Here is a 13,480-nt window from a genome sequence, read left to right as displayed (position 1 = left end):
CGTAAAGCATTCACACTTCTGTTTGTTAAACATATATATATTTTTTTTATTTTGAGCGTGACACTTCTCCACTAGATAGCAAGGAAAAGTGATAACAATTACACATTACACAAAAGTACTGTACCACTGCCTTTATCTTGAAGGTTTCGGAAGCCTCTACAGTTAATAAGTTAAATAAAGGGCTTGAGTACATAAATATTTGTCTAGGAACCCTACCTTATCTACAACACTGTAAGAATCTACAGGAGGACAAACTTTTACCATACCACGCTGAGTGCAATTGCGTTATAACATTTCAAATATACAAAGCTCTGTTCTTTTTTTTTTTTTTAATAACAATGGTATGTACAGAATCAATAATCACAGTTTGGTGACTTCAACAGTCCATATTCTAGCAGAGTATTTCCCTTTGGTTTGATATAAAAACCTTGGTTGGTATATGATAAAGAAGAGAAGAACAAGACGTCCCTTGCCTTAAGTGCACTGTTAGCTATCTTCCAGACTCGCATTCGCTGCCCAGCCCTGGCTTCACGCAGGGGCGCATGCTGGGGCGATCAACTTAGAGCGCCAAAATGCTACTTAGAGGGGAAAAAAAGTAGTAGTAGGAGAAGAAGGAGGAAAAAAGAAAGGCTAAGTGGGGTGTAGGGAGGAAGAAGGGTTGGGCTTTTCAAATGCTTCATTTTAATATCAGACGTCTTGCGGAAAAAGCTCCCCCCTGTATTTTCAGGAAAGAACTGGAGAGGATGGAGCGAGGTTGACTGGGACAGGGGCAGGGTGACCGGGGCAGGAGTAGGGACAGCAGGAGGAGTAGGGGTAAGAGCCGGTGGACAGCCAGCCGAGGAGGTGCCACACCCGGTTGCACCGAGGGCTGCCTTGCTCGCGTCCAGGCGGCTGCGCGCTCTCAGTGCCGTCTCGGGAGTGTGCTGGTCCTGTTTCCATTTGGTCTTGAGTGGTGCTGAGTGAGGTGACCTTTCTGGGCGCGCGGGGGGCGCGAGGGGCGGGGAGAGGCCTTAGCACACCTCCTTGCCCGTGCTGGTGCCCGGCAGGATGTTGAGCTGCGTGAGCTGAGCGGCGTGCTCCTTGGCCTTGAGCCTGAGCGCGGCTATGCTGGAGGCGCGTCTGTCTGCGGCGGCCGTGGCCGGGTCGGCCAGTGCGCCCGACGCCACCGCGCCCTCCACGGCTGGTGCGGGCTGTCTCAGGAGCGCGGCTGCGGTCGACGCACTGGTCAGGGGCGCCATGGTCGAAAAGAGCCTGCGGGGAGAGCAAATGGCGAGGTCAAGCCCTCGGGGAACTGCCCTGGGAGCTTCTCCCCCAAAGGCCCCGGCCTCAGTGAGGTGGGCTGGAGTGGGGGGAGAGGGGACCAGCAGGCCACAAGATTCCCAGAGCAAGGCTGTCCCGCGCGCGGTCTGGATTGCGTGGTTTCGATTAAGAAGGGGCAGTGGGGTGGGATAGGCTAAGGTTCGAGGGTCCGTTTATACTGTTTACCAGGAAAAATTGACACACGGCAGAGGCAAAAAAAAAAAAAAAAAAGGAGGGAAGGGAAGGCACAGAGAAAGAAGAAACAAAGTGGGGCTAAAGACTGTTCCACACCCAAGCTGCCCTAGATGGCCCACAACTCTGGCCTCGGAGGAGCCAGTCCGGCTTGCCCGCCTGGCCGGCCAGCGCAACACCGCCCTCCTTCAGTCGCGGAGCAGCCAGCGTCCGGGCCAAACTGGCAGGGCGCAGGCGGAGGGCGGCAGCCTGTTGATTTGGGCTCACCGGCGGCCCGGCGCCCCGGGCAGCGCCACCCCTTCCCAGCGCCGCCTCCGTGCGCCAGCAGCCTCTCGGTCCAGAAGTCCCGACGCTAGACACCTCCTCCCTACACCCAGCCCCCTTAAACTGGGAACTCCTGCCTGTGGCTGCCCCAGCGGTGCTGCCTCTGGGCGGTGCCGGGATTACACCCTTTTTACCCCGCACCGCTGATCTCCTGAGGAGGCATGAGCCAGCCCTGGGCACCCCACACCCCGCTCCACTCCCCCTGCCTCGGAGCGCTCTCGGGGGTTTCCCAGCCGCCAGCCCGGACAGCTCTGGCTCCAGGCCCCCGCAGGGCCAATTCGTGACTTTCAGGATTAGACTAAAGCCCAACTGGGCTCCTCGGGCGCAGCCGCCTCCTCCCCTTTCTCCCTTCTCCTGCCTGGACCACTCTCCCCTCCTTTGGCAGCCCCCACCGCAGCCGCGGTGCGCCAGGGTTTACAGGGCTCTGATATCTTTTTTCCAAAAAGAAATGATAAAGTGAGACCCGGAGGTAAACTGAGTCACTAGCTACACTTGAGTGCACCCGCTCTTTATTTTATTGATGCGTTACAAGAAACTAATTCTGCTTCACGTTGTTGTTTTGCCATTTTCTGTTAGAGGGTGTTTTTTTTATAAGTGTTGTGCAGTTAGGTAAATGTATTATTTCTTCTCCCAAAGAGAGATTCCTGAAGCTGCATTTAGTTGTATATTTACTGCACGTTCCAACTTAATACATCCCGCCTTTGTCTCCTTGTCTCTGCGATTACACAGACTTATTTAATTTCATCATTCGATTTGCATTTAAAGACAGCGAGTTACAATAATCTGAGATACACTCCTTTTATTTCGTTGTCTTGTGTCGCTCTGGGGGTCTGGGTTTGCACATATGGGGGCATCTTTGGCAGCAGGTCACTTAAGTGACAAGGAACACAGAGTCTAGGGACGAAGAAAGAATTCGGTGCACCCAGAGGTTCCCGCGGCTCCCAGGCTTCCCGCCGGGGCCGGGGCGGTGTGCCTGGGCTGCCAGGCTTTGGGGTCCTGAGAAAAGACTTTCGCATACTGCAGAATTCATTGCGCCCTTCAGCCTAGCCTAGGATGTGCGGGCAGGCTTGCCACGAGCCACGTCCCGGGCCGGGCCTCCTTCGGGTGGCGCTGTCTCAGTTGGCCCAGCGGTTCTTAGCTGTCCCATTGGGTCCCTAGCTTCATCCCCGACTGGAGCCTTTTAGGTTTTTGTGTGTGCGTGTAGATATATATATATATATATATATATACACAGTCTCTGAGGTCGGGCCAAAGAAAAGCAAGTGTATAGTGCCTGCTGGTCTACCTCCTCCCCGACCCCAGCCTCTAGGTGACACACACAGACACACAGACCACCCACAGCCTCCGCAGGCCGCGCGTTACCTGCCAAACGCCGGGCTGATGAAGGCCGGGTGCCGGAACACGGCGGCTCCGAGGAAAGTGCTCAGGCCCAGCGGCGCCCCGCTGGGCGGCAAGCTGGCCGAGCCCGGCGGCGGAGGCAGGCTCGGGAAGGCTGCGGCGGCGGCGGCAGCGGCGGCCGTCCAGGCCGAGTCGAGCGCGGGGTGGTGCGGGGGGAAGGGACTGGCGTCCAGGTACGGGCTGAGCGGGTGAGTGGCCGAGAGCGGCCCGGGGAAAGGCAGCCCCGGTGGGTGGGTCTGCGCGCCCGCCTTCTCGCGCTTGCGCCACTTGGCCCGACGGTTCTGGAACCAGACCTGCAGGGGGGAAGAGAGCCCAGGGTCGGTGCGGCTGCGGTCCCCGGGCGGGCGGACCCCGTGCCCGGCGCGGCAGCGGCTTGCCTAGGGCCTGCGTGCCCTTGCTGGCTCTGAGCACTGTGGCCTGTGCCCGCTTCGCCCCTGCTAGGCCTACACGTTTGGAGTCGCTGGAAAACTGAGTAAGCAGTAAAATGGAGCCCAAACTCAAAGCCATCAGGGAACACAGGACAAGCAAACCCAGACCAGCAGGGATTGTAAGGAGCTCAGTTTTTAAGCCCAGTGCTCAGCGGTCGGCGTGTGTAGAGATGGAAAACCAAGATTTAAAGGTGTGCACTACCCCCTTACTTGCTTCATGGCTCCGGATGCTTGTCATGATTTAAGTAAAGCATGTCAACCTCAGTTTTCTAATCTGTAAAATGGGTATAAGAAAACTTAACACGGTATTTATGAGGAAGGACTAGAAGGAGGCAGGTGGGGCCTGCCTGTCAGAAACGGACAGGCAGCCGGAGAGTGGTGATGTGACTGTTTCCGGGGCATCAGCCATTGTCACCTATCTCAGGTTCACTCCAGAACTGGCAAAATCTTTGTTTTGTATTGAAAAAGGAATCAGAATGGTCGTTCTAATCTCTTCTTTCCAGAAATACTTACTGAACACCTGGGAGCGCTGCTGGGCGTCCTGGGCTTTGGGGAGGGATGAAGGGGAGGCCAGACATGCTCAGGCAATGAAATAGGGGTACCCAGCCTGTTTGGATTCCAGGGGTCCATGCAGGGTCCAGGTCTATGCGAGGTGAGCCATGTAGCCCTACCCTGGGCACACGGGCCTCCACACACATCACAGGCCCTTTCTTTTCAGGGGTGGGGGGAGGCTTACATTGGTGATTTAAATGAGATAGTACTAAACCGGGGGAGGTTTGCAGCCTCAGGTATTTCCCTAATTGTTAATAAGCAGCAGGTTGAATAGAGACCTTCACCTGGAAAGTGGCAGCTCCCGTCATCTAAAAATAACCCCCAGGAACATGTGCCTATTTGTCTGTGACCTGCTCATAACACCCACAGCTGAGGCGACATTCTCCTTTTCTCTGAAGACAACTGTATTTTTAGGACGGGGTGGGGGGATGACTGCACGCAAGTCGAGAGATTCGGAATGCGCTCTAGGGCAACCCAGGGTTGCACCCCGATGTGATCCAGAGGATCCCAGGCGGCTGACCTGGCACACACCCCTACTGACTGATGGCAGCTGGGACTGGTGCTCCCACTCAGCTGGGTTTGGCTTCTGGAAAACCACTCACTCAGGGCAAGGAAAACTCAGACTCCCCATCACTCAATGACCTAATGGGAAGCCGAGCCATCCGTGATGCCCCCAGCCTTCAGACAGGGGACCTGCGCACATGATGGCAGCCCTGCTGGAGATGGTGCAGCCTGGCAAAGCTGGGCTCTGGATGGGGACCTGGCTGGGTGGGCAGCTTTTGTGCATCTGTCTAGACGGGAATATCCGCCACTCCTTGATCGCAGTGAAAGGAGCAAAGGAGGGGAACTGGGGGCAGTGGGGGGAGGAACGCCTTTAAAGAACGTGCAAGCCTTTTACAGACAGATCCCCCTCTTGGCTCAACTGCAATTATCAAGATGTCCCCCTGCAATTCCTCATTATTGAATTAATACCTCTGAGGCCCCCCAAAGGTAAACGAAAGGACTCTAATAATTCATATTCACTTAATTACATCTTCTCCAGTGAATAGAGGGAGAGGAGAAGGGGAGGGAGCGCTCTCTTTCTTTTAAAAAGTTATTTAACTTTCCCACGACTTGTTCCCTTGAGCTGAAAATGTGGAGTTGCTGTCACATGTCTGTTTGACAATGGAGAAATGTGTCAACAGAAAAGAGGGGACAGGCCTCATCATTACCCTCTAATGCAAGAAGCTGTTGTGTAGTAAATGAGCCATATGGAATTTATTGTGCTTTATCAGTGCCTGATTTTGACTGTAAAGTGATTCGCTCAGCTCCTCGCCCAGGGACATCTGTTTTCTGTTGGCCCTCGGGGCTGCCCGGTGTTGATCGTCTCTCAGGTTATGAGGCCTGGGTTCGGAAATGCACTCTGGTATGGGGCTGCAAACACCTTTAATAGCATTGCACTCACTCCCTATTAGATCAATGTGGGCTCATTGCTATAAAAAATGGGAAATCAAATAGCATTAGCCAGCTCCTTGTGCGGGGCGGGAGGGGAAATCAAACAGCATTTTGCCTTCAAATGGCCCTGTTTGTTCTAGCACTAAGTGGGCTTTTATGAAGCCCGATTGGAGACTTAATCGCAGCCAAATACCTGCTTGGAGCTGAGCGGATTTGTCTAACAACCAAATCCATGCTCCATCCTATTATTTCAATCAGGAAAAGCCGGTCAGTGGATTGTTTCCTACAGGGACCTTAGGACTGGGGGGCTCTTACACGCCAGTCTCAAGGACCCCCAAAACTCTTGGGCTGCTTCCTGACTCTTTCCTCAGATTCCCAAATCCAGAAACGCTCTCCTCCTACATTTTAAATACTTCTGTGTGTGTGTGTGTGTGTGGAGGGGGGTGCTTGGGTCTACTTTTCTGACTTTCTGTTTCTCTCCATTTCACGGAGGGGGCAGGGTCTCCATCTCCCACATCCATCAATCCATCCCTCCTGCCCCGCCCCACAGACACCCACCCCACCTGGCCAGCGCCATTCCACCCCCCTCGGTGCAGCTCACCTGGACTCGGGCCTCCGTCAAGTCCAGCCTCATGGCCAGTTCCTCCCTACGAGAAAGCAACACAGAGAGGTGGTCACTGTGGGCCCCAGCAACCCCCTGTCAGCCACTTGCCCTCCGTGGGGGGCTGCCACCCAGTCCCCCCCCACACCCGGCCCAGTGCTTGTTCCCAAGCCCATGAACAGGGAGGGGCCTCCCTGGGCGCGTGGGCGGGAGGGGTGCGGGTACCCACTATGAGTTTGAGAACCACATCCTATAGCAACAGGGCGCACACCATTCTGTATTCAGGTGTGGCCAGCGAGGACCCGAGTCCCTGGGTCTACAAACCTGTGGGCTTGGGTTCTTGCTCATTCTCAGCTCGGAGCAAGACACGAAACACCCACAGCACTGCTGCCCACTTTCCTCCTTGGAGGCAGTGGACAGCTCAGCACTGAACCAAAAAAAAAAAAAAAAAAAAAAAAAATCCCCAGCCTGTTGGCTTCACCATGCCTTTTGCTTTCTAAAAATTTTTCCCTCCTCTGTCCAGCTCCATGCCTTTCCCTCTTTCCCTCTTGCCCCTGCTTGCCCCATCCCCCGCCCCCCTCAGCCCCTTAGGTCACAGCCGGCATTAGCCTCTGGAGATACGTTAAGCTTGTTAAGAGTTCAGTGGGGGTAATTTTTCGATTAAACAAAATTCTGCGCACCTCCTGACTCCAGTGCCCACTACCAACCCTGCCCATCTCAGGGGAAGTCAATTTAGCTGAAACCCTACCCCGTCATTGGAGTTATTACTGCAACAATTAAGGCAAATAGGAAACCATTAGGATGCTGTAAAAACGGCTTACGACCTGTTTACCGAAAATATGAGCGCGCAGAGAATAATCGGCTCTACCTTGTTGATGAGAAAGAGTGGGGGCTGCCCTAGCCTGGGACCCGGCTCTGTGCTGTGGCAGACCGCCAGGCCATGCGGGAATGCACCAGGAGCAAACTGCCTCACCGAGAGCGCTGGCCATTGCAGGCCGAGTCCTCCATCCTGGGCAGCCCAAGCTGCACTCCCCAGCCGGCTACTCTCTGGAGCCAGGAGGGAGGGGGCAAGGGCGGAAGGGGTGTGTGTAGGGTGACCCCTCCTCACACTCTGCTTCCCCCTGCCCCAGGCTAAGAAAAGGGCCTATGGTGGGGATGCCAACTGACACCAACTCGGGCTCTTTTTTTGAAACACACTTGTATGGGAAACGCTGAAAGTTGGCGGGCCAGCTAGTTATTTGATGGTGTAAACCAATTTTCAGATTCTGCTTCTTTGTCAAAGGTAAGGGTGCCTTGGGTCACCTGAGGCACAACCATCAAGTTTAAGAGGTGAGACTCCACATCAAATCTATTCTGTGTTTCTGGGTGGGAGAGTTTGACAGTTGCTGAAGCCAGTCCATTTTGGAGTTGGTTCAGGCCTGCCGAGCCCAAGCAGCCATTTCTGCTTGGGTTCAAAGGGTTAGGCAGCTTTCCCCCTTCCAAAATGCACATTGAAAAGCTGCACACGTCTCCTGCGAAGGCGCTGCTGGCGCTTGACAGACAGCTGAGCCACACACACACACACACACACACAAGGCTTTTCTCTCTGGGATAGGTCTTCCCTGACCCCAGCTCCTCACCTGAGCCAAGGCCTTGGCCTTGGGATGAGAGAAGACCCTCCAGTTGCTTAAATAAACCAGAGCCTACAGAGAGGGCCAGGCATCCGGCGGGCACTTTTTTTCTCGGAGAAGCCCGGAGCGGAGCTGGTGGAAAGTGGAGGGTGACCAGGCCCAGCAACAGACCTAGACCCTGGTCCCAACAGAAAATACCCCCCCAACTGCTTCACCCACTGCCTGCCGGGCTCTCAGGAATCACTGTGCCACCGGAAATCGACTTCCGTTAGACACGCGATAGGCTCTGTGCACGTGGTGTGTGTGTGTGTGTGTGTGTGTGTGTGTGTGTGTGTGTGTGTGTTTGCTGGCGCGGGGTGGAGGGTGTGTACAGAGAAGAGGGGACGCTTCTGGCTGGCTCCCCTCAGGTGTGTGGACACTAACCGTGTTGAGTTTCGATTTGCCTGGGCTATCTCAGGAACACTCCAACAACAGAACTACGATCTCTTAAAAGACAGGCACGGGCCCCTTCTCAGCTGGGAACAGCGACACCAATACCCACCAGGCTCCTGGGGCACCAGATGGGGTGGCCAGCGCACAACACAGCAGCCTAAAACAGCCCCAGCTTTGAGGTGGCTGCGCTACCATGGCAGCGCGCTCTCTGCGTCTTGCCCAGGACCTGGCCGGCCTGCTGCGCCCTGAGCTGAGCGTGCGCAAGCGGGGGTGCACTGCTTCCAAGGTGGTGTGTTCCGGTGCTCTATGGAGAGGCTGGGTTTTGGTTTCTTCCTAACTAAAACTTGGCATTGGAAATTATTAAGCAGGAATGATTCTGCAAAGAAAAGAAACCAGCCCAGCCAGCCTAAATTTAAAACTTTTGGAGCGTCCGTGATGGCAGAGGGTAGTCTGGGGTGCTCAAAGTTGAGAGTATTGGGAGCGTGCGCCTGGCTCCAGTCTGAGAGAGAAGTGTCTCCCCCAAGGCCGGCGGGGCTGCCCACCCAGCATCCTTCTCTGGGGCCCCACCCGCACCCTTCCCCGCCCCCACCGCCGCCATCGTGCCCACCTTGTGCTCAGCCATACCTGGTGAAGACGTCCGGGTAGTGCGTCTTCTGGAAGGCCCGCTCCAGTTCCTCCAGCTGGTAGCTGGTGAACGTGGTGCGATAGCGCCTCTGTTTGCGCTTCAGCAGCCCCTCCTCTGAGTCGCTGCCCGCAGACAGGCACACGCTGTCCTCGCCGTCCTTGCCCTCGGTGTCCTCCGGGTGCAGCAGCAGCTCTTCCTTGGGCGACAGTTCCCCGCCCTCGGTGGCCACGGCGGCTGCGGCTGCGGCGGCGGCGGCCACTGCCCCGGTGGCGGCCACAGCGCAGCGCCGGGGTTCCTTGAGCAGCGTGCGGGCATCGTCCTCCAGCAACTCCTCCTCGTCGTCCTCCAGCAGCTCCTCTTCCTCGTCCTCGTCCTCATCCTCCTCTAACAACTCCTCCTCTTCGTCCTCGGCACCCGTGCCGCCACTGGCCGCTGGGCCGCTGCCGGGGCCGCCGGTGGCACCGAGGCGCTCGTCCGGGTGCGCGACGCCCCCCGGGCCACCGAGCTCGTCCAGCGCGGGCGGCGGCGGCACGAAGGGCGCCCCGTTCTCGCGGTACGACTTGCTGCGGCTGATGCTCACCTGCGGCGCCTGGCTGATCTTGAGCGTGTCCCAGGCGGCGGCGGCGGCGGCGGCGGCCACCGCAGCCCCGGCCCCGTCCGGCCTCTCCCCGGGCCGCGCGGTTGGAGGCGGCGGTGGCGGCGGCGGCGCCTCCCCCCGGGGCCCCGCGCCGGCTGTAGCCGCAGCTGCTGCTGCCGCCGCCGCCGCCGCCGCTGCTGCCGCGGCGCCCTGGAGGAGGCGGCCCCCGCCGGGACCGTACAGGCGCCGCAGCTTGGGCGGCAGGTGCAGCTCTGCCTCGAACTGGGCGCTGCTGCCCTTCGGGGAGCCTGCGGGCAAGGGAGAGCGGTCAGCGCGCCGGGCGGCGCGGGCGTCCCCCACCCAAGCTGCTGTTCCGAGCCAGCCCGCCGCGGCTCCCTCGGCACCTAGGCCCCGGGCGCGCACCGTCCCGGAGCCACTAGACTTCCCCTGACTGCCTTCCCTACTTTTTCTGCTCTTTCTTTTCTTTTTACAACCTTCTCTCCTTCTTTCCTTTGCTTCCCCCCCCCTTTTTATTCTGTTTCCTTCCCCCCTTGTTCTGTCCCCGCTCTCACTTTTCTCTCCTCCTTCTGCTACCTAGTCCCCTCGCTTGCCCTCCCTTACATCTCTTCCTCTCACCTTCTCCCCTGTCTCCAGCTCTCTCCTCTCCCCTTTCCTTCCTTCTTGCTTGCTTTACCTCTCCTCTCGCTTTTTCTTCTTTTACCTCCCCCCCACCCCTGCCCACTCTGCTCCTTTTTTGGCTTCCCATTTCAAGTCAAGGGAGCCTCCAAAAGCGTCAGACAACTTCGAAAACCAAGATCATGTTGTCCACCCTGAAAACTTTATGCACGGCTTCTGCCCGTTGCTCTGCCACCGGGCAAGGCTGGCAAGAAGGGCACTACTCTGCGGGCGACCCCTGAGTGTGTAGGGAAGGGCAGTCCTGTAGCCCTGAGCTCTGGTGGCCGCGCCCCAGTAGCCTGCAGAGGGAGGGATAAAGGCTCCCCGCATCAAACTGCGCTGCCTGGTCAACAACCCTCCGGGAAGGCCTGGGCTGGGGACAGAAGTGAGGTGCGACAGGCACAGGCCGTCCCTTCCTTGGGGTAACGCCTGGCACAGGTGCCATTGCAGGCTAAAACAAGGAAAGGAGAAGAGTCTGGTTTATTTTAAACAGCCCTGTTCCGCACTGGCCGCCTTCTGTCTTGCAAGTGGCGCCGCCGGCCCGCTGGTGTTCAGAATTTAAAAGAAACCAACAGTTTTTTTCCTGCCACACCTCCGCACCTAGCTCAAGAGGAAACCTGAGCGTAACAGGTTCGGGGCAAAACAGTTGCCTGAATGAATCTTTCGTTTCAGAAAACAAAGCATTTGAAACCTCTGACTGCTCAACTCTTAAAAAAAAAAAAATAGCATAGCAAAAAAAAAAAAGTATCCAGAAGCCACACAGTGCATCCCCATCAGACACAATACGGAGCGTTGCGGGAAGCTCGTGGGGAGATTTTATTTTTGCAAACCTTGGTAACCAGCAAGCTACAATTTTCTTTCTTTCTTTTCTTTTTTTTTTTAAAAGAAGAAGACCGCATATTAAGAAATCTTCCAAAGAGGAAGGGACCAGGCCACCCTGCCTGGAGAAGCATCTCCAAGAGATTTTGAGTTTCTCGGCTTCACCAAGTTTTCCTCACAAGGGGTCTGCAAGGGGCATTTGGGTGTTTCTGGCTTGCTGGCCCTTTTCAGAACACACCCAGTGCAACCACAGGGGACATTGAAACCAGCCTGCGACCAGCGCAGGAGAACCTATGGGCCCCCAGAAGCGAAGCAGGGCCAGCCCGCGGGGACGTGTTGCTCACTCTTTGAGGCATCAGGCCTAAGAGTTTGTGGCTTCTCCTTCCTTGCTCTCCAATTTGACAACCCCAGACCCCTGACCCCCTGATACCAAACATCCGAAGCAGTGCCCAGAGCCCTTTGCAGGTGCCACGGCGGCGGCACAGCCTTACCTTGCAGGACCTTTTCTTGGTCGGCGCGGCTGGCCAGCGGGGCGGGCAGGCTCGGTGCGCTTCCCAGCAGCCGCATCTTGCACGGGCTCCTCCGGCCCAGGATGCTGTCGATGCAGTAGGAGGAGAGCAAAGTTGGAGATTTACTTTTGCACTCGGGCCTCTCAGGGCAGCCCTCCTCCTGGTACTGATTGCTCATGGCTAGGGCTTTTTCTTTTTTTCTTTCTTTCTTTCTTTTTTTTTTTTTTTTTTAACCCCCTGGGCACAGAGAGCGGACCGCTGGCTGCCTCTCCAGGCAGGTGGGATGGATGGGTGTGTGTTGTGGGTGGGGCTAGATGGCTGGTTATAACGGATCTTATTGCGATCTTTGTGCCTCTCTGCCTGCCTTGTTTGCCGGCTCCCGGCTCCCGTCCTGCCCGCGGCCGGAGCTCGCCCTCTCCGCTCTCAGGACAAGCGGTAACAAGTGTAGTGAGCAGAGGGCGCGGAGCTCTGGAGTCTCTCTCCTCCACGTGCTGAGAGGCGCTCTCTGATAGGCTCTCGCCAGAGGCCGGGCTGCGTCGGGCTGTGGGTGAAGCGCAAAGCCGGGACTGGATTCCGGAGAGGGTGGCGGGAAAGGGGGTGCAGTACGCAGCACAGTCAATTCTGTCCTCTCTCTCTCTCTCTCTCTCTCTCTCTCTCTCTCTGACTCACTCACTAACAACTTTCCAACTTTGCCCTCATCTTCCTACGGCTCCTCCTTTAACCCCTTTGTGTTGACCTGCAGCTCTGGCAAATGCGGGGCGATTTCGAGGGTGCCGCTGGGGCGTGGCGTGCCCCTTCTCCTAGCCGCTCCCTGGAGGTGAAGCTTTGTGGTTCCCATTCTCACCACTTTGACACTTGCAAAGGGGATATTGCCCTCTCTGGGCAGCCGTTGCCTGCCCCTAGGCCAGACGTGCCCCCCCCAGGTGCCAGGGGGACAGGCTTCTGCGAACAGGTGCCCTCTGGGCAACGCTGTGTGTGTGCCTTAAGTTTCGGGTTTCCTTAGTGGTCCAACGGCCGTTGCTTTCTGAGTAGTAGCATCCCCCAGATGTTCTTGTCTCACTTGGAAACTCAGGAATGGGATAAAGCCCCCAGAGCCCCGGCTCCACCAAAGGCGCCCGGCCTTCTCTAGAGCACCTGCAGGGTGGAAAAGGCGTTGGCAAGTGTCAGCTACGAGGAGGGGGCGCCTGAGCGCTGTCCGGGGGCTCCCCGCTTACCCCCAACCCTCTGCCTTTTCTTCCCACACTTGAGGCTGCTCATCCTCGAATCGGGCCTCGGAGGGCTCTGAGCTCCCAGCAGGGGAAGGAATCCGAACTCGGCTTCCATCCGATCTAAGCGTCTAAAATTTCCAAGTCTCCTGACCCCGGCTCTCCTTAGCGAAGGTGAGAGAGTGCGTTCCTCCCCGACAGCTTGCTCCCGGCCGAGGCTGCCAGCCAAGCCCCCCGCTCCTGGTGGATCCGGGCTGATCCCGAGCGAGACGCGGCCAAGGACGTCCTCCCAGCTTGCCTGCCAGCGAGGCGTGCGGGAGCAGCAGGGGCTCCGAGGCCGGCGTGGGGTGAGAAAGGTGGGTGGGAGAGGGGTCGGGAAGGGAATCCACGCCGGGTTTTCCTCTCTCAACCCCTTCAATGTGTCAAAGAGAAAAGCGTTTTTACAAAGGATTACATTTGAATCACTTACAGTCAGTATTTAAAAATACAAGGATGCATAACTGATTCACTGCTTCCCCCAGCCGTAAACAGCTACCTAGCTTTTGGATGCTAGTGGCTGGGTGGGAGATCGCGGCGGCTTGGCAGGGCTGTTCTAGGCAAAACTTGAGGGGGTGAATGGTTGAGAAAAGGCACAACAACGTTGCGACTATTAATGCCCATACTACTGCTGCTGTTAAAAGCAAAAGAACAAGATTTCTCTCTGTATCCCTCCCTGTCTCTAACTAACTGTGTCTGCTTCTTAGTTTTTCATCCGTTTTCCCCCTTGAATGATGCGGATGGGGAAGGCAGAGGAGAGCCCT

General features: G+C 56.7%; 1 protein-coding gene across 1 annotated transcript; it reads right to left on the bottom strand.

Moving 5' to 3' along the window:
- Window positions 1-1,010: 1,010 nt before the first annotated feature.
- ARX (aristaless related homeobox) lies at window positions 1,011-11,653 on the bottom strand. Its single transcript, XM_041002012.1, has 5 exons — window positions 11,458-11,653; window positions 8,895-9,780; window positions 6,229-6,274; window positions 3,178-3,506; window positions 1,011-1,251 (listed from the first exon to the last, which is right to left on the bottom strand). The coding sequence occupies exons 1-5, from the start codon at window positions 11,651-11,653 to the stop codon at window positions 1,011-1,013; spliced, it is 1,698 nt and encodes a 565-aa protein (XP_040857946.1).
- Between the last annotated feature and the right edge of the window lie 1,827 nt (window positions 11,654-13,480).

The sequence above is a fragment of the Ochotona curzoniae genome, unplaced genomic scaffold, assembly GCF_017591425.1.
Source record: "Ochotona curzoniae isolate NIBS_2020 unplaced genomic scaffold, NIBS_Ocur_1.0 contig_1274, whole genome shotgun sequence".
Taxonomy (NCBI): domain Eukaryota; kingdom Metazoa; phylum Chordata; class Mammalia; order Lagomorpha; family Ochotonidae; genus Ochotona; species Ochotona curzoniae.
The sequence above is the reverse complement of the archived record's forward strand: the minus strand, read 5'-3'. Positions and strand labels throughout refer to the sequence as shown.